The sequence below is a fragment of the Sturnira hondurensis genome, unplaced genomic scaffold, assembly GCF_014824575.4.
Source record: "Sturnira hondurensis isolate 20B ecotype Veracruz unplaced genomic scaffold, ASM1482457v3 Scaffold0022908, whole genome shotgun sequence".
In the NCBI taxonomy this organism is placed as follows: domain Eukaryota; kingdom Metazoa; phylum Chordata; class Mammalia; order Chiroptera; family Phyllostomidae; genus Sturnira; species Sturnira hondurensis.
This window is the reverse complement of record NW_028095539.1, coordinates 2636023-2661673: the sequence shown is the minus strand read 5'-3', so window position 1 is coordinate 2661673 and position 25651 is coordinate 2636023. Positions and strand designations below refer to the sequence as shown.

The 25651-nt window shown below is 47.6% G+C and overlaps 1 protein-coding gene and 1 pseudogene across 5 annotated transcripts in view; both read right to left on the bottom strand.

Annotated features, from left to right (window-relative positions):
- Window positions 1–1074: 1074 nt before the first annotated feature.
- Window positions 1075–5458, bottom strand: LOC118980317 (sperm-associated antigen 7-like; annotated as a pseudogene).
- Window positions 5459–11702: 6244 nt separating this feature from the next.
- Window positions 11703–25651, bottom strand: part of PBX3 (PBX homeobox 3) — a 203005-nt gene continuing 189056 nt past the window's right edge. For 4 of the 5 annotated variants that reach the window (XM_037036409.1, XM_037036408.1, XM_037036412.1 and 1 more), the window contains 4 exons: window positions 18116–18281; window positions 16772–16884; window positions 15924–16013; window positions 11703–13219 (listed from right to left, as the gene is read on the bottom strand). In XM_037036409.1, coding sequence (XP_036892304.1) covers window positions 13127–13219; window positions 15924–16013; window positions 16772–16884; window positions 18116–18281 — 462 coding nt within the window. In that variant the 3' untranslated portion in view covers window positions 11703–13126. The remainder of the gene's footprint in view (window positions 13220–15923; window positions 16014–16771; window positions 16885–18115; window positions 18282–25651) is intronic. The other variant, XM_037036410.1, reaches the window with a different exon arrangement.

Here is a 25651-nt window from a genome sequence, read left to right as displayed (position 1 = left end):
ACTGCAGCCAGTTTGTGCCCCTGGCCCCCTAGACACAAGCCATGTGCCGGTGGCTTTCCTCTGGGCTGAGTGCTGGAGGGGCCAGGGCAGCCTTGTAAAGGCCGGTGAACAGGCTGCACCTCAGACCCACCGAATCAGAACGGCCAGGCAGTTCTCACAAGCAGCCAAGTCCTGTATCCCCACCGTACATCACCTTCCCTTCCTCCTTGCCACCACTGCCTAATGCAGAACTCAGTTTCTCTCCAGGACTGAGGAGGTCTCCCAGCCTCTGTTCCCACCTCCTCTGGCCCATCCTCCCCACAGCTGTCCAAGCCACTCTCCTGCTTGCAACCTCTGTGGCTCCCGTGACCCTCAAAGGAAAAGCCTTCTTCGCGCTCAGCTCCCCCTGAGGCCTGGAGAGGGCTGGGGACTGCTTGAGGCCATGCGGGGAGCCACCTGCAGGACAGAGCCAGACCCAGAACCCCCAAGCCCACCCCTGGTTCAAGCCCAGAGAACCTTCACCCTCTGGTTTCCCCACTGGGCTCAGAGCCTGGATCCGGAACCACCCTCTACCTGGGCAGGGAGGAAGGAGGGGCCTGTGGGGTGGGCATCACTGGGGTGCAAGGTTCACCCACCACTCAATGGGGCTCCAGGGCTCTGCTCTCACCCCTGCAACACAGGCGTGGGCAGGGTAGGTAAGCCACATAGTTGCTCTGAGACTGTTTCCTGATCCATAAAACAGCAGTAGATTCCCTGATCCCCGGAGTTCTATAGGATTTAAGCCACTCTGCCACAGGACGAGCTCCATGTCCGTGTGTGGGGAGCCCCCAGGCACACGTACCTGCTGTTAGCACTGCGATTGCACGTGTGCCCTGGGCCGGGGTGTGTGGGGAGGCCATGGTTACGAGTTTCATCCTGCACTGGGTTCAAATCCTCAATGCGCTCTTTTTTGGGGTGGGGTGGGCGGGGTCAAACAGTGTTTACTGAATATAAAGTGGCCCCATCCCCATGGGGAAGAAAGTTCAAAGGAGAACAGAGAATAAGACAGGCTACATACCTACCTGTGCATTCACACTCTTGCACACACATGCACATCTAAGCGCAAACAGTGACAAAGCAGATGCCTGCCTCCTCTGGCCTAATGATGGCTGTTAGGAGGTGGCCTCGAGGCGGGGCTCCAGAACGGGTTCTAACGGCAGCAGCTGGTCCCTCTCTGCCCCCTGCACTGGCCCAGGGAGCCAGGGTGCCCAGGAGGTAGATGGCACCTCTTCCCGGCTCTGCCGCAGACGCTTCTTGGCTCGAATCTTCTTTGTGGTCTCTTCAGTGGTGTGTGTGCCCCTCTTGTAGGCCACCGGCACACGGCCATAGGTCCTGTTGGCCTGTAGCATCTGGGCTGCATCCTTGGCTGCCCCCTTGCAGAGTAGGTGGCTGTATTAGTCCTCAGAGTGGCCAGTGGGGCTTGCCACTCAGGTCCCTGCCCAGCTTCCTCTGCCCCCTGCCGCTGAGCCAGCTCCTTCGGCGCCTGTTTTGCCTCAGCCTTCCCAGGCCCCACTCCCCTCCACAGTGACGGAAGTCCAGCTCTTCATCTGAGGGTGCAAACTCCTTTTTGAAGACCATGACAGAGCGACATTCACCGTCTTCCCTGAAAGAGGAGGACATCGGGCCGGCCGATTCCACCACATCACATAATACGCTCCTCTATCTCGCTCCTCATTTCTCTTGGTCTGCTGCTGTGTTGGAAGAAATCCGACACCTCTTTCTCCATCCTTTTACAAAACTCCTCTTTCTGTTGTTTCTCGTGTTCCTCCTGTAGTTTCTTCAGGACGGCAGCCTGCTCTTGGGCCTTGAGCGGAGGATCCTGGTCACCCCGGTTGGGTGGCTTTTCCGTGGGGCTCAGGATGGAGCCCAGTCGGTCCACTGTCTTGGGAGTGGGGACGGTATGTCTTAAAGAGAAGGGCAAAATGCCCTCAATGCACCCTTTACTGGCCCATGACCTTGGCCTCTCTGGGCCTCTGTTTCCCCAATACAAGGGCCCATTTCTTCCACAGCCCCTTCATGCCCAGCCACCCCACTCCCACCCTGATGTGAAGACACAAGTTCAATTTGGAAGTGACCTCCTAGTAACCATCCCAACCCCGAACTCCAGAGTAAATGACACCCTAATGGAGAAAAAAAATACGTGTCGGCCTCACTTTTTTTCTTGATCCACAATTTAAAGGGAACATTGAAGCCACATTTCTGTATGTTTCCAAGGCTGGAAGGCTGGTTTTCCTTAAATGCGGGGAGACATGTGGTGGAGCACCCTGCTTCTCCCACTGCTGCGGTGAGGGTTCGAGGGCAGTGGTGGGGTGGGAGCTCAGGCAGGGACACGAAGAGACAGAGGCGGGATGAAAAGGGACCGGCCACTGGCCCACAGTGGGGATCGGACCAGGTGGAGCCAGCCAGGGCAGACCAAGGTCTGGCTGATGGTTTACCAGAGGCTCCTGGGTGGGCTGTGCCGCACGGGGCCACACCCAGACAAAACACCAGTGGACACGCAGCTGCCCCTCACATGCACCCAGCACAATGGGCTCAAGTGACACTCCCCATAAACACACACGGGTCACAGTGCAGGCAGGGACATGCACACAGGTGTGGGCTTAGCAAAGAGGCTCACTCCTCGCAGGGGCAGGGTGCCAGGTACTGCGAAGGTCTCAGATATCTATTCTGCTTTGGGGACCTGTGGGGGCTGGGACACCAATTCTGGGAGTCCTTATTCTAGCTCGTATTCACTGCTGAATGCTCTGAACTAATTTGGTTACTATGTGTGAATTAAGTGACTGCTGCAGGTGGGCCTGGCGGGTGGAGTGAGGTGGGGTGGGGGGAGGGAGTTTGGAGGGTGGGCGTGTGCAGCCTGAGGACCCTGAATAGCAGTTGCTACAGTAATAACAAATGCTTCCCCAAGGAAGGTGTCTGGATTGGGTGCCCTGGCCACTCTGAATCAGCAGTGCTGATTAATGAGCACCTGCTGTATGCATGACCCTAGTTCTCAGAAATGCATGAGCAAGACCTCATCCGGTCCTCACAACCCCCTGTGAGGGATCATCCCCATTTTACAGATGGGGAAGTTCAGGCTCAGACTGGGGAAGGTGCCCAGATTACACTGTGGGTGCTATATGCCAAAGGCCAAGCTGCTTCCATCTACCCCTCCACCACCACCAGGCCTGGCACACCCATCACAGGCTGCAGTGATGCCAGAAGCAACCAGGCTTCCTGGGACGACCTCCACGAGCCTGTGTTAGAGACCCCCTCCCCACAGCCAGTGTTCACTGAGCCGCCATGCAGCCCTGGCCTCCCTACCCTGGGCGCCTGTAGGTGAAGGCAGAAAACCCCAGGCAGAGCATGAGCACTGGTCTGGCCGGCCTCCAACACTGACCATGGATCTGCTCCCACACAGCTGAAAGTTCCGAAGACCCTTCCTCTCGCTGCCTGGGCCTCGCCACACTACGAGGGAGCCGAGGTCGGGATCCAGTGCCCCTTGCCACAGCTGAGGCTTGGAGATAATGTGATGGTGGTCCCGGCTCTGGGAGCTCAGGCAAGGGGCTCCCCTTCTCTGAGCGTGGCTTTCTCATCTGCAGTGGGGAGCTAGTGAGTCCAAAGGAGACAGCCTTCACGAAGGACTTAGCCCAGGGCCTGCCTTAAGAAATGATTACCGAGTCACTGGCAGCTATTTAGCCGTGTATAATATATACACATGCATACCCACGGTTCCGTGCACATTATACATGGGGTCATTATACCCATTATCATGCCCATGGCATGGAATCATTATACCCATGTGTAATGAACATCCTTACTTTTTCCTAAAAATTGGACATAACGGTACGCATTATAAATGGCAATATATGGTATTTTTTCTTCTTATTGTCCTTAGAGAGCTTTCCGACGAGTCAACATCCAGATATGCCCACGCAGGCCAGGTTGAGGCCTGGGAGGACCCAGCAAAAGGTGGCTGATAGTTTGGGGCAAAGGTGACCTGTGGCAGGCAATGCTCTGAGCTGAGCCCAGGGGGCCACTGGCTGGGGGCTCCCAGCTCTGACAACCCTGCCTTGTCCTGACTCTCCCACGCTGCAAGGCAAGGCTGCCTGAAAGAGACCCGGTGCAGACTGGGGCAGCCTTTTAGGGGAGCTTTGGGTGTTTCCCTCAAAACTTTTAATGCATATACCCTCTAACTGAGCAACTCAACTTTTATAAATTCATCCTGTGGAACTCACCAGATGCATCTGCAGTGACTTATGTTCAAGGACGTTCTGGAGGCCCTGGCTGCGTGGCTCAGCCGGTTGGAGCACGAGGATGTCATGGGGTCAGTTCCCGGTCAGGGCACAGACCCACGTTGTGGGTTGAATTCCCAGTCGGGGCGTGTATGGGAGGCAACCGATTGATGCTTTTATCTCACACTGCTGTCCGTCTGTCTGTCTCTCTCTTGTCCCTTCCCTTCTCTCTAAAATCAATAAACATATCCTTGGGTGAGGATTAAAAAAATTTTAAAGAATGTTTATGGAGTTCTATAGGTAAGAAAAAGAAACTTTCAAATAAATGCCCATCAGTATGAGATTAGTTACGTGAGGGCACAGCCCTGCCGTGGAGTGCCATGTCACCCCCACCGAAGGCCACATGTGTCTAGGAAGACAATGGGAATACTTCCAGGGTGGATTTCTTTGAAAAAAAATTAAGGAAAGTAGAAAAACAATGTGTATGGATGACACATAGAGCGGTGTGTGTGTGTGTGTGTGTGTAATAGAAAACAAGAGGCCGGCAGGCACCGCCAGCTTCTGGCCTGGCTCAGCAGAGAGCTTAGACGTTGCCACTTCATTCTAACAACAAGTAGAAGCTGAACAAAATGACAAGACAACAACTCTTCTTAGCGAAGTCAAGGCGCAGGGCACATCCCTGCTTCCAAAATTGAAGAGAGAGGCAAATGCAAAGAATGGCAACTAACCGGAGTCACAAACCGTGAGCAGAGGCCTCCATGGGGGTGGAAGGCGGGCAGTGACACCAAAGGCACGGCCCACGGAACGAGCACTGATAGGCTGAACTTCATGACAAACTTCTCTATGAAGGGCGGCGTCAGAAGAATAAGGCGAGACACAGACAGGGAGCAAACATTTGCAAATGACATCTGATAAAGGACTATTATCCAAAACATACAGAAAAAAAACTTAGAAAATTTGCCAGTAAGAAAACGAACAGCCTGATTTTAAAAATGGGCAAAAACCTTGAACAGACACCCCATCGACGAAGATACACAGATGGCAAATAAGCAAATGGAAAGTTGTTCCAAGTCCTCCATCACTGACGCGTTGCAAATTAAAGCCACAGTGAGGTAGACTACTACATACTTGTAAAACGGCCCGAATCCAGACAACTGACACCAAATGCTGGTGAGCGTGTGGAGCACCAGGAACTCCGCTTCCTTGCTGGTGGGGGTGCAAAACGGCATGACCACTCTGGAAGGCAGTTTGGATGCTTCTTACGAAACTAAACACACTCTTACCATATGACCCAGCAATCACGCTCCTTGGTATTTACCCCAGAGGAGCTGAGAACTTATGTCCACCCTAAATCCTGCGCACAGATGTTTACAGCAATTTTATTCACAATTGACAAAACTTGGAGGCAGCCAAGATGTCCTTCAGGAGACAAATAGATAAACAAACCGGTCCATCCAGACAATGAGCCGGCACTAAAAAGAAATGAGCTATCAAGCCACGATAAGACATGGAGGAACCTCAATGCATGTTTCTAAGTGAAAGAAGCCAACCCGAAAAGGCTACACAATGTATGACTTTAACCATATGACCTGGAAGAAAGCAGAACTGTAGACAGTGAAAGAATCCGTGGTTACAGGGTTAGGGAAGCGGGAGGGTGAACAGGTGGAGCACCAAGTATTGTTTAGGGCAGTGAAACTATTCTGTGGGATGCTCTAACGATGGCTACATGTCATTATACATTTGTCCCTCCCCTATAAAATGACAGCGGATGTCCCCTAGAGTGTCTGGGAGGCTGCTGCCAGTGGGGCTCGGCAAGGGCTGAGCAGGGAGAGAGCTGCCAGGTGGGCTGGGCGAGTCACTTTCTGTTCTCAGGGTGCAGCCCGCCTTCTGCCTTACCTGGGCCCCCACGTCCCCCGCGCCTCCCCCTCAATCAGGCTGTGCCTTTCTCCCAGCTGAATTCAACTCATCGTTGCGGAAACGCTCTCCTACCTCCACCCAGCCCATAAGGATCTCTTCCTTTCCTGAGCTTCAGGGCTATCAGCATGTCAACACATCTTTCCTAAGAGCTCAGCGTGTAGGAGGCATTGCCTTTGGCTTGGGGGGCACTGCGGGGAACTGAACTCCTCAGCTCCTGGTGGACAGATCTCTCAGGCAGGTGAGTGGGAGGAGAGGGGCAGGGAGATCACTCCGAAACCAACTCACCCTCGGTAACCAGCACAGTGCCTGGCACATAGTAGGTGCTCAAGAAATAACTGAACACCAAACCAGACAGTTGAGATGCATTCGGGTTGCACGCACTCACGCATCTAGGCTGACGTGCATGTGCTTCAGTGGACACCCACTTATAATCACACTCGCGTGTGCTATGCACATTGACACACCAAACCTACCTGCACTCACAGACAGTCCGGAGCAGGGGCCCACTCCTGCCGGCATCCTCACGCCCGTGGAGGCTGCCTCCCGCACAAAGCTCATTTATTTTGATTTATGAATATTACAAAAATAAACCTGAGCATCTTCCCGGGGATTCTGTGATCCTGACATAGGTCCCCACGATATTGCTTTTCTCTCCTGGTTACCTGAAATTAGCAGAGTAATTCGGGAATCTGCATCTTTATTTAAAAGAAAACACTGTAGATGCAGAATTATAAAAATTTAATATGCTTCCAGGAAAATGAAAAATGAGAGGTTGTGATCTCGCCTAACACTTTCAAATGTGTTTATTAATTCATGTTTTAAATCATAAGTTTCATTCGGTGAGAGCCATGCACAGCAATAAGCCGGTTTTAAAATATTAATGAATAAACAATATTTCTCTATTGAAATATAACATGCTTCTTTGAACAATGGACCACCAGTAATAAATCAAAACCAGGAGAAAATTGCATTTCATATTTAATACAAGTTGAACTCTGCCTTTTTATAAATGATATCTTTTTTGTTTAATTGGCGTCAGTTCAGATCTAGCAGATTGCTAATAAAATTCTGGATTTCCATATTTAATGATGCGTACATTTTCTGCTGAAATTTTACCAAGAAAAAAAATACCAGCCTTTTATTATCCCTTTAGACAGTGGAGAGAGGTGAGGCCTAGGCCTCAGTCCAGCCTTGAGGCCCAGTAGGTGGATCACAGAGGCAGAGCCACGGGCAGGACCCTCACTCGGCAGCCGACACCCCTGGTGACCCCTCTGCTGGCCAGAAGTGATCACCCCAGCCAGAGAGGCCACAGGCCAGCTGTCCCATTCTGATCTGGGACCCTGGGGAACAGTGACAGTAAGAAGAGAACCCAGCCATCCCCTGGGCCAGCACCACACGCCCAGCTGCTCACTTAATCTTTACATCTCCTTGAGGAAGAGAGGAACAAAGTCCCCATTTTACAGATGAGGAAACTGAGGCCACAGAGAGAGGAGGGGACACGCCCAAGGTCACACACAGAGCTGCTAAGTGGCAGAACTGGACCTGACTCCAACGGCCTAGCTCTTCACATCCATCACATTGCTTTGAAGGAGGTGAACCGCCTGCGAGGCAGACCTGGATTTTATCAACTGGGACACAAGCTGGAGTTTGAGAGCAAGTCACCACTTCAGGGCCAATCGGGGATTAACAGGTAGTAAGAGCACCAACCTGGGTCCTTACTACACACGAGGCACTTTAATGATAACCCCTGCTCCACTCCTACAATGCCGGGAGGCGGGTGCTTGACAATAAGGGAAAATGAGGCACAGGGCGGTTGCGTGACTTGCCCAAGGACACGTAGGTAGGAAGCAGAGCCGGATTCGCCCCCAGGTGTCTCACTCAGGAGCCCACTTTCATGAGCGCTAGCTAAGTCGAGTTGCTTCCCTAGCCATGGGCCACAGCGAGCCCCTGGGCATCCACTGTCATCTCTGTGATGGGGTCAGTGTCCGCTGGGCCGTGAGGTGTGGCTCCTGGCAGTGCACCTGGTGGGGCCCAGCTGGAAGCAGGCTCCGAGTACATCGGCTAAGTCTGTGACAGCTGAGGAATCATGGCTGAGGCACAGTTAGGCTTAGGGTCCATGGGGCTGATCCCCAGGCCCAGCAGGGGTGAGCTACAGACCTTTCATTGGCCTAAATTGCCTGTGGACACAGCAGCCTTCCCAAGGGTGTCCCTGGGTCCGAAGCTGTTAGGGGGAGGAGCCAAAATGCCTGATAAAGAGGACCTGTCCTGTCCCCTTCTCCGCTCAGTTCCCACTTCAGGCTCACAAATAGTGAGACTGCAGGGCATGATAAGAGAAAAGACAGCCAGGCACAAAGGGCTGAAAACGTGGGTTTTGGCTTCAGACTCACCCAGACTCGTATTTTGTTCAGCCAAGTGGATTTGGTGTCCTCATCTGTTAAGTAGAGAAAGTAACAGAACCCTCCTCCCGAGGCTGCTGGGAGGGTTTGGGGAGCCAGCGCTGGGAGAGCTAGCAGCCACACCCCTTGGCTGGGCTGCCCTTCCCTGTGCCCACGCTCCCACCCGACTGACTCCCCTTCCTCCTAGGGCTCCTTCTTTAAGTGTCTGTTTGGATGTCCACAGTCCGGCTTTCTCTGTCCCAGGGAAAAGGGAGGGCCTGACTCCATCAAAGGACACAGTGGCCCGGGCCCAGCCTTATAGGACAGGCATTTGCCAGGGAGAAAGGGTACACAAGGGATGTCCCCAAAAGAGGGAGTGAGGAAACAAGCTCAGGGAGGCTGAGTCCTTCCCCCAAGGTCACACAGCTGGTAGGAGGCAGGGCCTGGATTCAAATCCATGGCCAGCGGTCTGCTCACATCCCGAGCGGGCTATGTGGGCAGTGGGATAAGGGGCCTGAGGCCAGAACTTGGACATCCCCAGGACACAGGCGGCACTCTGCCCCAAATAAAGTGCGTGTGCTTTAGAAAGAATACCCAGGCCCCATGCTGGGCACACATCACGTGTCATGACAGCTGCCCTCCCAGGCCTCTCCCCATTCGTCATGGTGCCAGGCCCAGCCAGTGGGCTTGGCTCTTCCTGTCTCTCATGCCCAAACTTGTGACCCATAGACATAGACAGAGCCACAGAGTCTGCGACACACGTCCCATACACAGCACAGGACATACACGAGCAGGTAGCCCAGGCAACAGAGGCACGGGCGGGAGAGCAGCAAGCTCTAAAAGGTGATCGCCTCATCTTGGAGGGGACCTCACACTGGAGGCTGGATGGCTCACATTCACTGAAGCCTCTCTCTCCAACCCACCATGGGTGGCTGTTGGGAGCCTTCACAAGGCAAATGCCAGCTCTGTGGGAGACTGTGGACAGGTGGTGCCACCTCTTTGAGCCTCGGAGTTCCCATCTTTAAATAATAGCACCTGTCACATGGGGTTCCATGGGCGTTAAAAGAGGCACCATATAGAAAGTGCCTGGCCAAGGGCTGGTTCAGACATGCTCCATGTCAACTGTAGTTGTCAGCCTAGTGAAGGTCCCTTTCTCGTGGCACAACAGACATATTACACCCAAAACACCGCCCCACATGGGAGACTCTCCCCACGTCACTTTCCACACAGCCCCTCCCACCCCCACTTCTGGTCAGGGCGTGGCGCAAGGCACTGCTCAGTTCAGGGCTACAGAGATGTTCTAACTATGTTTGCAAGGCCACCTGGTCCACCCTGCTCAGAGGTTCCCACGTGGCTTGTGTTACCTCCATGGGGAAGGCTGACACCGTCCAACTCAAGGAGCTGCTCCTGCACTTGGGCTCCAAACGCTTGTGAACCTACTATATGTATTCTCACGTGAGCACACGTGAGCCCTGTGCCTTTAACTGTGTGGACAGGCCCCTTAGCCTGTGGTCGGACGTCTCAGGTGGTCTCCTGCTGTGACTTGTTTTAACCTTGAGGATGAGCTGTGGGACCCTCTCTTCTCCATCTCGGGGTTCGGAAACCCACCAGCCTTCCCAATACTCTCACTAAAGCATCTGCCTTCTGAATGAGGGCCAGATCTCAGCCTGTGATGGGGGGGCCCTGATTTCACGCATCTCTGGGTCCAGCCCTTAACCCACTGCTTGACTCAGAAGAGGCGCCTGGTGAAACATGTCCCATCAACCCCTTTCACCCAATTTGAGTGACATAAGAACTTTGGTGCCCAGATCATGCCCCAGTTCCCTCATCTACGAAGTGAGGTGCTTCTGCTCCCCCAACCCACACCAGAGAGGGAAATGTGCACCTTCAACACTAGCACGTAGAAAATAAATTGCTATTTTTACGTAGGCCTCCCCAGAACAAGGCCTTAAGATTCCCATTTCCCTCAAAGGTTGCTGGTCAAGGCGGTCAAGGTGGCCCAACGAACGGACACTGGTATATGCTGCTCTCAGCAGACTGGCCTGAGACGCAAACCCTGAGACTGTTCTTGGGAAGCGTGCTGCTGGGCTTTAAAAGTACACGAGGGTGAAGTTTCCACAGGATATTTTTGCAAAACCGCACAGCATAGAGATTGTTTTATGTAGAAGATAAGAAGGGCTGACCCATAAGCTAATTGAATCATGCAAATAACTGCTTAGTCCTGGGAGAGATCCCTACAGGCAGGATGAGCGCACACGTGAGGAAGGACAGCTTGGAGAGCAATCTATTTCATAAAGTTTACTCTCTCAGTACAACGGCCTCAAGATTAATGGGAGTGGTGGCCCTAGACCTTGTTTTGCCTGGTTCTACCAACTGAAATAGTAAAAGAGTTATATTTATCATAGACAATTGGCTGCAACTGATTAACATTAATCTGATTTCCTGTGAGTCAATTTCCTTGAGATATATAGTAAACAGGCCAATTACCTGTTATTGACTTCTTTTATTATAAAGATTTAGGTATCAGCAACAGATGTATATGTAAAAATATGGAATTTCTAACCATTTAAATAAAACAAAAACAAGGTGTAATCCAGTTAAAGTATTTCTCGTTGGTCTTACATTTCTTGAGTTGAGTTTTTTAAAAGATATGTTAAGAGATGTTGTGGGTTTGTGCTATTTTTTTAAATGGCATGTGGGGCTCACTCTTTTCAGACAAATATTTGTTTGTTCTTAACTGGTATCTCACAGCAGTTATGAACGTAAGAAGTGAACGTGATAAGACTGGTTACTTTTTAAAAATTCCAACAAAGGTTTTCCTAGTGAACAAGTGCCACCTGCATCATTAGGTCAGGAGGGTGGGAGTTCCCAGGCTAGAGACCTAAGTCTTGTTACCTATGGCATTTGCTTAACTCTTATGAGCTGTGGGTTCCTAGTGTACGAAAATGGCCCCATTTTCCTTGCAGCACGGTGACAGCACAAGGGCCAGGAGGACAGGGCGCAGCAGCGAGCCAGGAGCCTGCACAGACAGCCATCAGTCGGCAGAGCCTGGTCTTTCCTCCCAACATCGCAGTTCACAGGCCGCACACGTGGAGCCCGGGCCTGCCTCTGGGGAGGCTCCCTCCTCGGCCTGTCCTGGCTGGCTCACGTGGAGGTGTAAGAAACGGCATCACCATTTAACCATGAAAGCAAAAAGTTTATTCATGTTTGAAACTACATATAACTACCACGAGGAAGACTTTTTCAATCCAGGGTGTAATCCAGTTAGAAAGGAACACGAAACGTTTTTAATACATTAGAATCACCGCCACAAATTATTTTCATGACTCAATCAGTTTCAGAATCGCATACAATACAAAAAGAGAGAAAGGAGAGGGGGGCCCCATTACACAGGGTGAAATATACAGTACTGAATACTGAAATCTGAATGCATCACAATTAGTCGCCGCTTTTTTTTTTGCATGAATTAGTAACAAGATGAAGAACATTCAAAATGTTTCTCAGTATTTACAACAGTTTTACTGATCCTGTTTTAAGACCCAATGTTTCCACTCTCGGTTTTTTAAAAGTCGCAAATGCAACCCTGATTTTTCTTTTAAAAGATTACAATGTACATTACATTTTATGAAGGGAAACAAAGAGTTAATTACAAGATGCAAAAAGATAAGAAAGAGACAAACTACAGCGTGAGTATTGTTCAGAGGTAGTAAGTGAGCACTCTAAGCTACAGAACATGTTGAAATTCTATTGGTTTGTATGAGTTCGCATGAGGTAATAAAGCTGTGTTTTGATTGGTGAGATGTATAAATACTCTTTTGCTACACTATATACAACACTCCAAAGAGCAGGGCCTTTGTCAATGCCCAGAGGACGTAGCAAACCTTGACAAGCCTGTGCAGCACCCAGCGCACACCGTAAAACCCACACGAATCTCATGTTCACCTCCATCAGCAGCAAGTACCTTCATCTCCCAGAACAATCTGGATCCATAATTCAATGACCAAGCAGACTCTGGGCACTGGTGCTTTCAGAGAGAGAGAAGATGCTACCAGTCTCTGATCTAATTGTAACACAAGAGATCGCAACACAATGTGACGAGGAAGAGTCTTAAACACAACCATCATTAACAGAGACAGCCAAAAAGCTCCTTTATTCCAACTGCATTAGCGATACGAAAGACAATCATAGTCTGCGATGGAAAGAAGGAAGAAGTTCAGTTTAGGTGAGGTGAACCTTTGCATCTGCCTTAACGATTGAGGTTTAGTATATATTGTACTTTTTTTACCCTTAAGGCCAAGTAATTGGCAACTGTGAAACCATCAATGCAAAATATTGACAATAAATTATGATAAAGTAGCTACAGGACTGTCAACAATGTTAAATCTTGGCCTAATTGGATAAAGTGCTTTTTTAACATTGTGTGTTTTTAAGTATAAATACAAATGATTATGATTCCTTAAAAAACAGATTACCAAGTTCTCCAATAAGACAAGGTTTTACAGTAAAGCTGTAGATGGTGGGCTACAAAATCGCGTTCCTTTCCCTCCTATTGCTCTGAATGCACTTATCAGGGCATGTCAGCTCAGGGAAAAGTGCTGCCAGAGATCAGTTAGAGGTATCAGAGTGCACACTTCCTGGGCCTTCTGTAGGAGAAGTCACGGAAGATGGAGTTGTTGCGTCCTGCCAGCCTCCATTAGCCTGAAAGGAGAAACACAGTTCAGCGGGTGCACAACTGCATATTAATTCTACTCCCCAATTTAAAACACCCAGATGACAACATGAGAGCGAAGATGCATTAGCAAAATGTATTTTCCAAACCCACTTTGGCAGCACTGTGAAGCATGTGTTAAAGTGGGATTAAATGCATGTAAAACAAATCCATCCCACCAAGTAAAGACTTGGCAATAAATCAGCACGCTGAAGGAGGGCTTCGGCTAGTCTCAAGCTGGCATGAAGCTCAGCCTTTGATTTGATGGCAAAGATAAAGTGACTCAAAAAGAAATCTTTTAAGAAGGGAGCAGGGGAGAAGCCCGGTGCAGTGCCTTGGCAAGACCTCGGGCTCCATGAAGTAGAAACTTCAGCAGGGCTTAATCCTTGTTTCCATAGAGAAGAACTTGCCCGCCCTTATCCACACAGGCCTGACAGCCAGCTACGCTAAACCCTGGGAAATGAAGGCCAGACTTTCCCTCCAAATAGGATCCTCCAGAATGAAAACACATGAACTGTGGAGGAGCACACACTATTCAAATCTGTATTCCAATTATCTCTAACTGGGGCTCCGATTTGGGATCTTGCTACCGCCTTTCACATGCCGCTGGCCCTTCCTGCCTCAGGTCTGCATCAGCAATAACAGTACTCAGAAACAAATTTGCCTCATGTCTTGGCCTATAGAGGCAATTGCTGAAATCAATGTCTGATCAGATTTCTGCTGTGGCAGACAGCTTGTCGCTACATATTTTTATGTCAGTCAAGAGGGAGGTGCTGGGCCTGTGAGTTGGGGAACACTGAGTGGAAGTGACGGGGCGGGCCTTTCTGGAGAGAAGGCGAGTGTGAGCTGGCTGACACGCGGTGCCTGCGGCATAGGCCGGCCTCATGCTAGGCCGCCCCCAGACCCACACCTCCCACACCACAGCAGTTGCAGGTCACAGGGCTCCCCAGGACCCCTGTCTCCCTCACATCCATCTGCAACTTCTGCGAGCCCACCCAAAATGTCCTCTTTAAGGTGTCACTAGGCTACTGAGAATTCTCTAGATTCCCTGCCCAGCTGGGCTCCAGGATTAGATGAGCCTTGGGCTGGGAACTTTTCTTTCTCCCATGGTCAAGGTTCTCAGAGAACTCTCTGCGTCGTTTTGCATGTAAAGCACCTTTCCTCTCTCTAGGATCACAGAGAAGGGAGCGGGGACCACACAACACCGCTGAGATGACCAGAGCCAAAGGGAAAAAGATTTTCCAGGCTTGAGGCAAAGCAAATTCAGGTTGCAGGGGGCGGGAAAAGTGATGGCGGTGTATCTTCAAAGCCTCAAGAGCGCAGGTGGCTGCTGGCATGCTGTACGTATTTGTGTGGACTCTCGGAAATCCTCTTCTCTGTCTAAAAGGTAAGTTGTTTTCACCCTCCGGTATGAAAACCTACTTACAAAAAGAACTCTTATACAGATACAAGTCTAAAGATATTCCATCTGAAGTAAACATCATTCCTCTTTTATCCAAATTTATAAACAACAAATGTACAATATTTTTACCCAGCGTGGCAGCTGGAGGAGAGGTTGTCAGCAAGCATTCTTTTTTTCAAAATAAATTAATCCTTACTCTGGTGGTTTGAGATTATGCACTGTATTATACAACAGCGCCTTATCAAGCCTCATCAGTGAAGATGGAATTCATGTCTGTAAAATGCTGCAGGCAATCACAGTTTCATATTTTATCATGTTGATAAGGATATCGCACATTCTCTGAAGCATTTCAAAACACTTAAATGAAAAAGGAGAAATGCAACTAAAAGGCTTTTTATATGGTTTGTTGTGGGTTATTATGAGTTATTTATAAACCCAAAAAGAAAGATTTGACATTTCAAATGTAAAAGATTTGAGTATTTAATGGTCCTTTTTCCCTTTTACAATTGAACATCCTCAATCACTTTTTAAATCATTAATATTTACTCTCATAGCAAGCCAAGGCCCTGAAAGGGGAGCATTCTGTCCACTTTCTTTCTGACTCCACGACCATGTGCCAGGCAGCCCATTTCCTCCCTGAGCCTGGACTCCTGGATCCCGTCCGCCCTGGGGACCCGATCCCCCTGGCTCCGTTTCAAGAGCTTTCTGTCATTTTCCATCCATATCAGGATGGAGGGGAAAGTGAAGTTTTGGTGAACTGGCTACAAACGTTAAAATTATTTCCTCCATAATTAAAAACCAAGAGGCCATTACAAAGACTGACTACGTTTGTATCCTATATTGACAACACAGCAAATCACTCCTAAGAAGAGAATTCTTTGTGTAGCTTGGTTTGCTGATCGGTCTGGGCCCTCTAAGGTTAATGCCTTTGCCTGAACTGTGTCTGGGAATTCTTCCTGCTGCTGGATTCTAAGATCAATGACCTGTGCTTCCCCATCTCCCTGGGACCACGAAGCACGGCCAGTAGGAGACAGCATCCTAATGGGCTGGTGCTTAAGTCCCTCTTGATGACGGAACACCAGACACTGTGGGCACCTGTGAGGAATTCTAAGAGCACCTAGGTAACATCAAGTATTTAAGTCCATAAAATGAAAGTGAAGTGAAGATACCGCCTTCCCGACCTGCCAACAAGATGAGAGGCCACGTAAAATGGCCATCAATTTATTTAGTAGTTGCTGTTCATCTGACACTGTTCCTATAGCTTTTCAAATCTGGTTCCCCAGAGTACTCACATTCAAATTGTGTGGACTGTACAGTGAATTTCCTCCAAGGCCATCACTGTAGCCTCCCGTCTGATTGATAACATGACGGAGGGTATCCACCTAGAGGTGAGATGAAACAAAACTCGTCATCGCATCCATTAAAACATCACCACTTACAAAAGGAAACAACTTGAACTAGGTGTGCCACGAGGGTTTAGCATCTTCAATGAAAGACAAATTTATTAATCGAATGTGACTGGCAGAATTTCAATAATTCTTTGCATATTTAGGCTCACACATCTTTGTTTTCTATGCCAGCCCAACAGTAACATCTTCGTGGCAATGCAACTTTCCATCCACACCGGCCAAAGTGTGCAGTGGCTGTGGGTGGGAACTCCTTCTGAGCATGTGCACTGGGTCTCTCTCTCTCTCACGCATCTATGTGCATAGGACTGTTCTCAATTAAGAGGATGAGAAAAAAGTTGACCCTGGAGTATACTTTAGGAACTTTAAAAAATATTCTGACTTAAAAAAACAACAACACAGAAATAGTAATATGTTTTAAAACCATACACACACTGGCACACACAATTTTTCTGGTCTATTTTGGCACAAAAGTTAAGATGCACCCAACCCCTCTCCATGAGCTCAAGCCAGAGCCGAATGCATTCACAAAAGTTATCAAGTTTGAATCATCAAAAGTCACTGTTCACTTGACTTCTCATTAAATTAAATGGTGGGGCAGATGGGTCCCGTTTGGAAGCACCCAGCCCAGGTTCTACACAGGTGTGCAGACCACTTCCATGGGGTGAGAGTAAGGAGTTTTGAGCCCAAACCCTACCCTGCTAGAAAGGCCCCAGTTGGGGCATTTCTCCTACCTGTGATTGCACATTGGCTCCGACTTGGGACCCTTGGTAAGAATCCCCATTCAGACTCTGCATGTTCATGAACATGTCCCCAGAATTTGGGAGGTTAAAAGAACCAGAAGAACCTGGAAAGGAAAGAGTTAAGTAGCTGAATAACAGAGAGCTACACACACAATCCTCATGACCTAGAGGCGGGGACAGGAGGAAAGGTACAGAAGGGAAGGATGAGCACAACATGGAGCATTTCCAGATCCACGAGGACAGAGAATATAAGTCCAAGAGCTAGGTCCTGTGACTCATGTTACATCTCGGAAAGTCCTATCAACAGGGAAGGCCCAATAAGAAACAAAGAGAAAATCAAAATAAACAGGAAAACACCCAGTAGCTGGCCTGGAACCATCCCTCGGTTTCATTTATCACCAGGATCTGGTCATTAAATGTGCTCTTCACCATCGTTAACTGCCATGGTGGACAATTACCCAGAGAGGAAACATTTCTCCAAAGTGCTTTCTTAGCTATACACTCTACCTAACTCTCCTTTCATCTGTTTCATGCTCCATTAGAAAGAACCTCGGGTGGGCAGGGTGCGGGGGAGAGGAAGACAACAAAACAATAAAAAAAAAAAAGGCTCACTTTCTGAACTTTTAAAGATATATTACTAGATCTCATTGAAAAAGTCCTTGAATTGCTTCTCAAGTCCATTTGTTTGGACTTGCTGCGCGTCTTTCATTATTACTCAAGTTCCCTATAATTTTAGGGTGTTTCTAATTCCATCACAAATGTCACATAAAATTTGGCCAAAATGTATCTGAGGAGCAAATCGCATGTATGTATTACGTCCCATGCCCCTCATAGCTAACTACCTACTAATCCTAGCGAGCTGTGGGTGCTGAAGAAATGCTGAGAAGGGCAGTAGACTGGAGCGTGCAGCTGCATTAGAAAGCACAACTGTATTTAACTCCAACACTCCAGCTTCATTGTACAGCAATGGGGAAATTTCCCATTTCTGCTACTTCATTCTATGACAGACACTATGGACTTTAAAATGACATAAGAACAATATAGTTAAAATAATCATTAGCGATGGCACTCTGCCTAATTGCTGAATTAAAAATGACTACAAAGTGTGAAAGTTCCAGAATCTACTGGTAGCAAGTGGAACTCACTACGAACAGTGGGTCTACAGGCTCTGGCCATCATTCATTCGCCCATCCCAGGAAAGCCTGCGTTTTCACATAAACCTTCCTCTATAAATCTACTGCGTCCTCAGTATGGCTCTTGTTTCCTGGCCTGTGGGACGGGGCTTTGTGGCATAAGGCTGCCTGGGCCGAGCAGGGAGTGAGCACGGGTACGCACCAGAGTTTGGCGTGGTGGGCGAATTGGTCTGGTTGTTCTGCACAGCTGCGGCCACTGCGTGTGCGGCTGTCACGGCTGTCTTTGCAGCGTAGAGGTTGGCTTCTTCCTGAAACTTGCCAATATTCTTCTTGTACCTGATTCGTTTGTTGCCAAACCAGTTGGATACCTACAAATCACAGGGACATGAGTGAAGAGAAGACAGGTCAGAGCGGGGAGAAGTCAAACTTCCAGGAACTACTGGACACCAAGGGGCTCCCTCGGGACACACGCAATTCGGAGCCTCCAATCGTACCCTGTGGATAACGCATAACGGTTCCGGGAGTCCGCTCTCCCTTTTGGCCAACCTCTCGAGACTCTTGGAAGGATACTGCTTCTGGAGCTGGTCACAGCGACACTACAATGGCTGCAAACCCTGTTGTTTATAAAAAATATTCAATTGGTGCGTACTGATGAGTATATAAGTGACCAGTCCCACCAAAAGTAGCTAAAAACTACAGAAAGTGTTTGTTAAGTTAGGAAAATCATAAGAAATAGCTGAGAAAGAATGACGGATTCTCCCTGGGCCTCGAGTAATTTCGGCAGCTGTACAGCAGAAATCCTGTCTGGTCTGCAGAGAAGAGTAGCATCAACTAGTGATGGATGAAACCCGCCTCCCACCTTAGAAGACTCTGCGCATCTGCCAGGAGGGCTGCACGAGCTCTGCGGTCCACGCGTGGGAAGGCCGCAACTTGACCACTCAAGTAACTCCAGCAGTATCAAAGGCAAATACACAGGAGCGGCTCTGACTTCATCCGGGGGACTACACTTACTTCCTTTGCGAACTACTTATAATGTCAGCCAGTGCAAATGGAAGAGATTTCCAAAGAGGATCCTGTCAACAGGCAGATTTTATCACATTTCACTGATAGCAAAACTTCAGCCCCAGACTCAGTTACGTACTCAAGCACCTGGAGCTGAACTATATAAAGAAGCTAAAATCCACACAGCTATTTATAAGAAGGTACCAATTGCTAAATAAAAGGCTTTGACCTCTCTTTTGTTAAAGTAACTGTTAAAAATATTTTTAATAATCCTTAATAATATGTCAAAGGGGCATGTGGCTATAGTATCAGCCTGGGTGGATCACTGTTTTACCCTGAACAGCTCCTCAGAGCCCTGAGGAAAAAGGAGAGGTATGAGCCCTCCAACCCAATTTATACCAGTGGCATGCTTGTTCACCATCTTTGCCAAGTCTTTAATTGCTTTGGAAAAAGAACTCTCATTCTTCAACCTGCAGCACTCATCCTTCTGAAAGAAGCCAGAGAACCCTGGCAAGGGAGCCGCATGAGGAAGACAAGGCTGGTCTCGCCACTGCCCACACGCTGTTCCCTGCTGGGGAACCACTGTGCGTACGCTCATGTGCAGGCACACTCACTGAAGACCTCTGCAGCTACCGTGAGCGGAGGGTCAACACACAGGAACAAGCCAAAACTCATCAGGAAGGGAATGTGCTCCAGATTGGGACTCCATAGCTATTTTTGTTCCACCACCATTTCTTTCCCCTAAAGGACTGTATGCATCCTTTCTTTCCTTCTTACCAAATAGCAAAGGTTATAACTATCCTTCAATGATTGTCTCCTATGTGCTTGCCCAGAGGAACACAGAGCCCTTTCCATACATGTACTCATTTAATCTTAACAATCTCAAGGCCTAGGTAGTGACTGAGGTGGTTACAATAGGCATCGCACCTGTCCCATATCCAATGGCCTTTCTCACTTTCCTCAACTTGTCTGACCTCTTAGCAGCACTGGATACTTGTAATCTCCAGCCCTCCTTAAGGCACTTTCTTTGCAAGGTGTTATGATACTATGCTCTTGCTTCTCCACCTTCCCTGACACACCAGGTGCGTGTGCGTGTGTGTGTGGGCGTTTTCTCCAACACTCAGCTCTTGGCCCTCTTCTCTTTCTCCTTGAGCAAGCATATCCATATCAATTATTTCCATTTTTGTCTCTGTGTGAAGACTCCCAGATTTCTACCTCTGCCCTTAACTTCTATGAAGAATTTCATTTCTCATTTTTTAAGACATTTCCATACAAATGTTCTGCCATGACCTTGAATTCAATAGTCTGAAATGGAACTCATGTGTCCTCTAAACCTGTGCTTCCTCTGTTTTCTCTTTGTGATCGTGACATTGGCCCCTCCACAGACATGGCACTCACCACCTCACGTAGTCCCTGCTTCTACCATTAAACAGTTCTAATGGATATACAGTTCCCTCTTTGGAACTAAGATCTAGTTCCCTTTCATTTCTACTCATTGGTTTTAGTTCGAGCATCTAGACCAGGGGTGTCACACTCATTTTCACTGGGGGCTATGTCAGCCTCGCGGTTGCCTTCCAAGGGCTGAACGTCATTTTAGGACTGTATAAATGTAACTACTCCTTAACAGTTAAGCAACAGCTTGGCACTGCCGCCGGGTAGAAACAAGGTGCCGGGCTGGATAAAACAAGGTGGAGGGCCGGATTCAGCCCGCAGGCCTCGTGTTTGCCACCTGTGATCTAGACTGTCACATATAAGCTCTCAACAGCCCTAGGGGACCAAACCCTTGTCTGCCTTCCCTTCTTGGAGTCACATATGCTTGGGGCTGGTGTGCATGGTCATGGTGTAGGACGTGGTACTGAGAGGAAGAGTTAGGGAAGTGCACAGGTGAGGAAGCAAGGAGGGCCTGAGCTGGGGAGGGCTGCAGGTGGGAGTGGAGAAGGCAGATGTTAAGAAGGAATAGGCAATATGTGACCACTGATTAGCTGCAGAGGGCAGGGAGAGGGCCAGCCACAGATGGCGTTCACGTGGTGTCCAAGCCTCCAAGGGGAGGCAGACGCTCTGGGAGGAATTTCTGCACCAGGAGAAGTCAGCCTCAGTGGCCGTTAGAATCCATTCCCACACCAGAATTGTATGGCTCTAAAAACACAAGTTCTCGGGGGTGGAAGGATCGAGAAAAAAGGAAAAAGGACTCAGGGACACGGACAACAGAGGTGATTACAGGGGATAGGGGGTATAAAGGGGGTTAAATGGTAATGGGAAAAATACAACAAAAAAGTTTCTAAATTAAGATTGGAAAGGGACCCTAAAGGTGTCCATTCTAATCATGCCTGTTAAGGCAAGATCTCTTAGAACCCGCCTTACCTTCCACGAGGACGCTCTCAGCTCGGGAGGCGGACCTGGCTGGTTGGCAAAAAGCCCCTTCAACATGTACTACAACTCCAGCTTGTCCAAATAGGACTGATGGGCCTTCGAAAGAGTTAAATATTGACTATAGCTATAGTGCAAAGGGAGATGCTCCTGGCTGAGAGCGAATTTGGCATTTCTTAAGCACAATTAATGAAAATTCCCCAACTCTGAGTTTAGCAACAAAGGCCCATCTTAGAATTCTCTCCTTCTAAACAATTCTCTGTTGGATTCCTTGCTTTGTAGTTAATATTACCTTGACAATCAGAGAAGCTATAATACATTAATGAAACCTAGCCTGGAAAATCAGATTACAGTTTTATTAACAGTTTCATAATTGAGAAATCTCTATACCACTGAAGGTCTCATCTCTAGATATGTAAGAATCCAGTGTTTATGCATACCCCTGGACCAATCAAACAACAGTCATCACTAATAAAGGTTTATTTAATTCTCACAGTAAAATTTTAATATCACCAGCAGCCTGGGGAAGCTTTAGCAAGTGGATTTGCTTGACATCAGATCGTTTCTATTCTGCTAGTCCCAATACTTCTTAATCTTTAATATCAGGCAATTAAAATTAATGGCCACTCATCTGAAGCTACTGTGGGCAGTGTTTCCTTGACATCAATTGTTTGATGGGATTACCTAGAGGTTAAACTAACAAGCAAGGTTTAATTGGAAGCAATGAAAGAAGCAGTGATCATACGTTATGTTTAACCTGCATAACCACATCTAAATGAATATCTAAAAATGCTAAACTATTTCTCAAATTAAAATATGCATGTCCCATTCTGATATCACAGATTTGGGCATTGCAGCAATATAGCTATTAAGACCACACTGCTGCAAATGAGATCAACGTAATTAATGTACAAATCGACACCTAAGTTCGGGCATTTTTTTCACCCTTTTAAAACAGATGGATGCAATTAATTGCAAAAGAACCCCCTACCCTCACCCAGTAGGGAGCACCCAAAGCTACAGATTACATGCGTCCCCTCCTCCACAGTGCTCTCAGTGGAGCCAAGCCGTACACATGGGGCACTGAAGTAGAGCAGAGTGTGCTCCATCTCTGAACGGGAATGGTCTGTGCATTGGCCCCCAAATAGAAACACAGGCAGGAAATTGGGGAGAGAAAGGGAATACACTGCCCTGTGCTTCTCTTTTGAGCCACATATCAAGGACTCATAGCTCTGGACTATGCAAAAGGCGAAGGGCCAGGCAAGAATTTCAAAATCAATTAAAAACGAAAATAAAAACACAAGTATTCTCTTCATTCTACTGATGTTCATTGCTATCAGCTCCCAGACTCTGAGCTTTGCACAACCAGGGGAATATGTAGTGAACATTTTTTGCCGGCTGCTAATTTTCTGTCCCGTTCTGCAAAGGCAAGAAGTGGCCAGAAAAGCTTCTGGTCTCTCCCATTCATTTTAGCCATGCATTTCATGGAGCTGCAGACTGCCAACTGCTTTTAAAGAGCAAAATGTTTTTCTATGTAGAAGCTAAGAGACAAATGAGGGGAAGAGAGCATACAAGGGTGGCTTCTGGGGGTTGGTGGCAGAGGGAAGGGGGTGGGGAGATACTGGTCAAAGGGAACATGTACCCATTTACAAAATTAACAAGTTTAGGGATCTCACGTACAGCATGGTGACTACAGCTAATAATACTGTATCATACACTTAAACATTGCCAAGAGAGTAGGTCTTAAATGTTCTCACCACAAAAAAAAAATGGTAACTCTGTGAATGGATGGAGGTGGTAGCTAATATGTGGTGGCAATCATTTTGCAATTCATGAGTGTATCAAATCAACACCTTAAACTTATACAATGTTAATGTGTCAATTATATCTTATTAAGTAGGGGAAAGAGTAAAATTCCTTGAAAATATAAGTAAATTCAACTTCTGTATTTTTTTTACCTTCTTCAAAAAGGCATTCAGAACCTTTCACTCAGAACCTTCAACTCTGAAGTAGATAAGTCAGATGTGGGCATTCTCACATACGGGTAAGTGCTTGGGACTCAGGGTTTGGTTTCAAATCCACACTCTGCCATAGTAATATCTTCCTCATGAAATTGTTGGGTGAACTAATGATTTTGGCACATAGTCATTACCTGGTAATTATTGGCTATGACTACCACTGAGGTTTTATCAATGAAGAAATGAGATCCGGACTACGCAGAAATTGCCCAGAATCACAGAGCAAAATGTGATGAATCCAGATTTCAACACCAGAACTTCCCATCAACGTCTTCCCTGTTTTATAATCAATTGGAATATGTTTATTAAGTATCTATTATGGTCAATACAAGAAGTCCTCACATAAGGCCATTGATAGGTTCTGCAAAATTTTATGCAAAACAACATGTAACAAAGCCAATTTAACTCTATAGACTAATTGATACAAACAAGAGTCAAGTTCCTATGGTATTTCAACATTATAATGAAATGACATTGAACAAAATGATGTTATCCGAGGACCTGCTATATTGTACTAGGTGCCATGGGGAGATGAAAAAATAAACATATACCTCTCCACCTGCTTTGAATTTACAATCTGGTCATGAAAGTAATGCTGGACACGCAAAGTAATCAGAAAAAATCGCAGGACAGTGATGCACACGCCGAGCTGTACAGTGCAGATTCTAAGCGCAGCAGGAATTTGGAGGAGGAGAAGTCCCAGCAGGTCTGGGAAACCAGAGCCGACTTCTGAGGTAAGATGGAACTTGAACTGGACCTCAGCTTCAGTCAATTCAATTCAACAGTATTTTTATTGAGACCCCATACTGCAGAAGTACAATCCTCTAGAACACAGATGGCAAACAGAAGGCCTACAGGCCGAATCTGGCTCGCCAACCTTGTTTTATCCGGCCCAACACCATGTTTCTACCCAGCAACAGCGCCAAGCTATTGCTTAACTATTAAGGAGTAGTTACATTAATAAAGTCCTAAAATTGGATTTGGCCCTTTGAAGGCAACTGTCAGGCTGATGTGACCCCCAGGGAAAATGAGTTTGACACCCCTGCTCTAGAAGTTGTGTTGATACAAACAAACTGAAAACATAAGCTGCTGCCTCCCTCTCTCCCCCTAGACATCTCCAAGATCCCAGAGACTTACTCTACTCTCTAATAATTTTCTAAACCCCTCTCTGTAGTGAAAGGGGATGGAGAAGCCATTCTAAAGAAAAAGAGAGAAGGAGAATCGAGGACTGTTGACATCTGAGTGGAGGGCTATCAGTGGAGAATATTTCCACTGGGGAGAAAGAGGGAGCAGTGAGAGAGGAGAGGGCATGGGTATCGGGATGAGCAAGAGTATAGGCACCTGAAAGCACCTAAAGGCTCTGGCTAGAGAACAGGACCGGGGAGAGTGCTCTGGGCAAGGAAAAGCCTGAAGAGGGGCTCTGCAGGCTATCTCATACCCTGGCCCCCCGGGCTCAGTTAAGTTCCAGTTAAGCAGAGGGGAGACTAAGACAGTGCCCGAGATTTCTACGAAGTGCAGCGAGGAACGGTTCTGGTTAGGCTCTGGTGAGGCCGCCCTAGGCCACATGAGGCAGCTTTACCATCCAGGTACCTGACCCATATTAATGGCCTACACAGTTTTTGCTGTGATACTCCCTAAAGAAATTTTGAAAAATCAGGTACCTGCTCACCTATTTTTTTCTCCTTTGCATATTTTAAAAGTTAGCATCTGCAATTTTTCATAAGTTTATGTAGCTATAAACAATGTTACTTCAGTCTGTCATAAATGCTGACATTTTAAAATAAAACGGTAACACTATTCTTTAAAATGTATCCCACCAAATCTAAATAGCAAAGTAATTTGATACCCACTATTCTATTTATTTATTTTATAATTGAATTTACTGGGGTGACATTAGTTAACAAAATTACATAGGTTCAGGTATAAAATTCTATAATATATCATCTGTATATTATTATATTGTGCTTACCACCCCAAGCCTAGTCTCCTTCCATCCACACTCGCGCCTGCCATCCCCCCTTTCACCTCCCTGACCCCGCTTTCCCTACCAACCACCATGCTGTTCTCTGCGTCTGAGTTTGTTTCTTAATCCCTTCAGCTTCTTCCCTCAGCCCCGAAACCACCCTCCCCACTGACAGCTGTCAGCCTGCTCTCTGTCCATGAGTCCGTTTCCATTTTGTTTGTTAGTTTCTTTTATTCATTAGGTTCTACATGAGTGAAATCGTATGGTACTCGTCTTTCTCTGACTGGCTTACTTCACTTAGCATAATGCTCTCCAGGTCTCCATGCTATTGCAAAGGGTAATATTTCCTCCTTTTCTACAGCCAAGTAGTATTCCACTGTGCAAATGT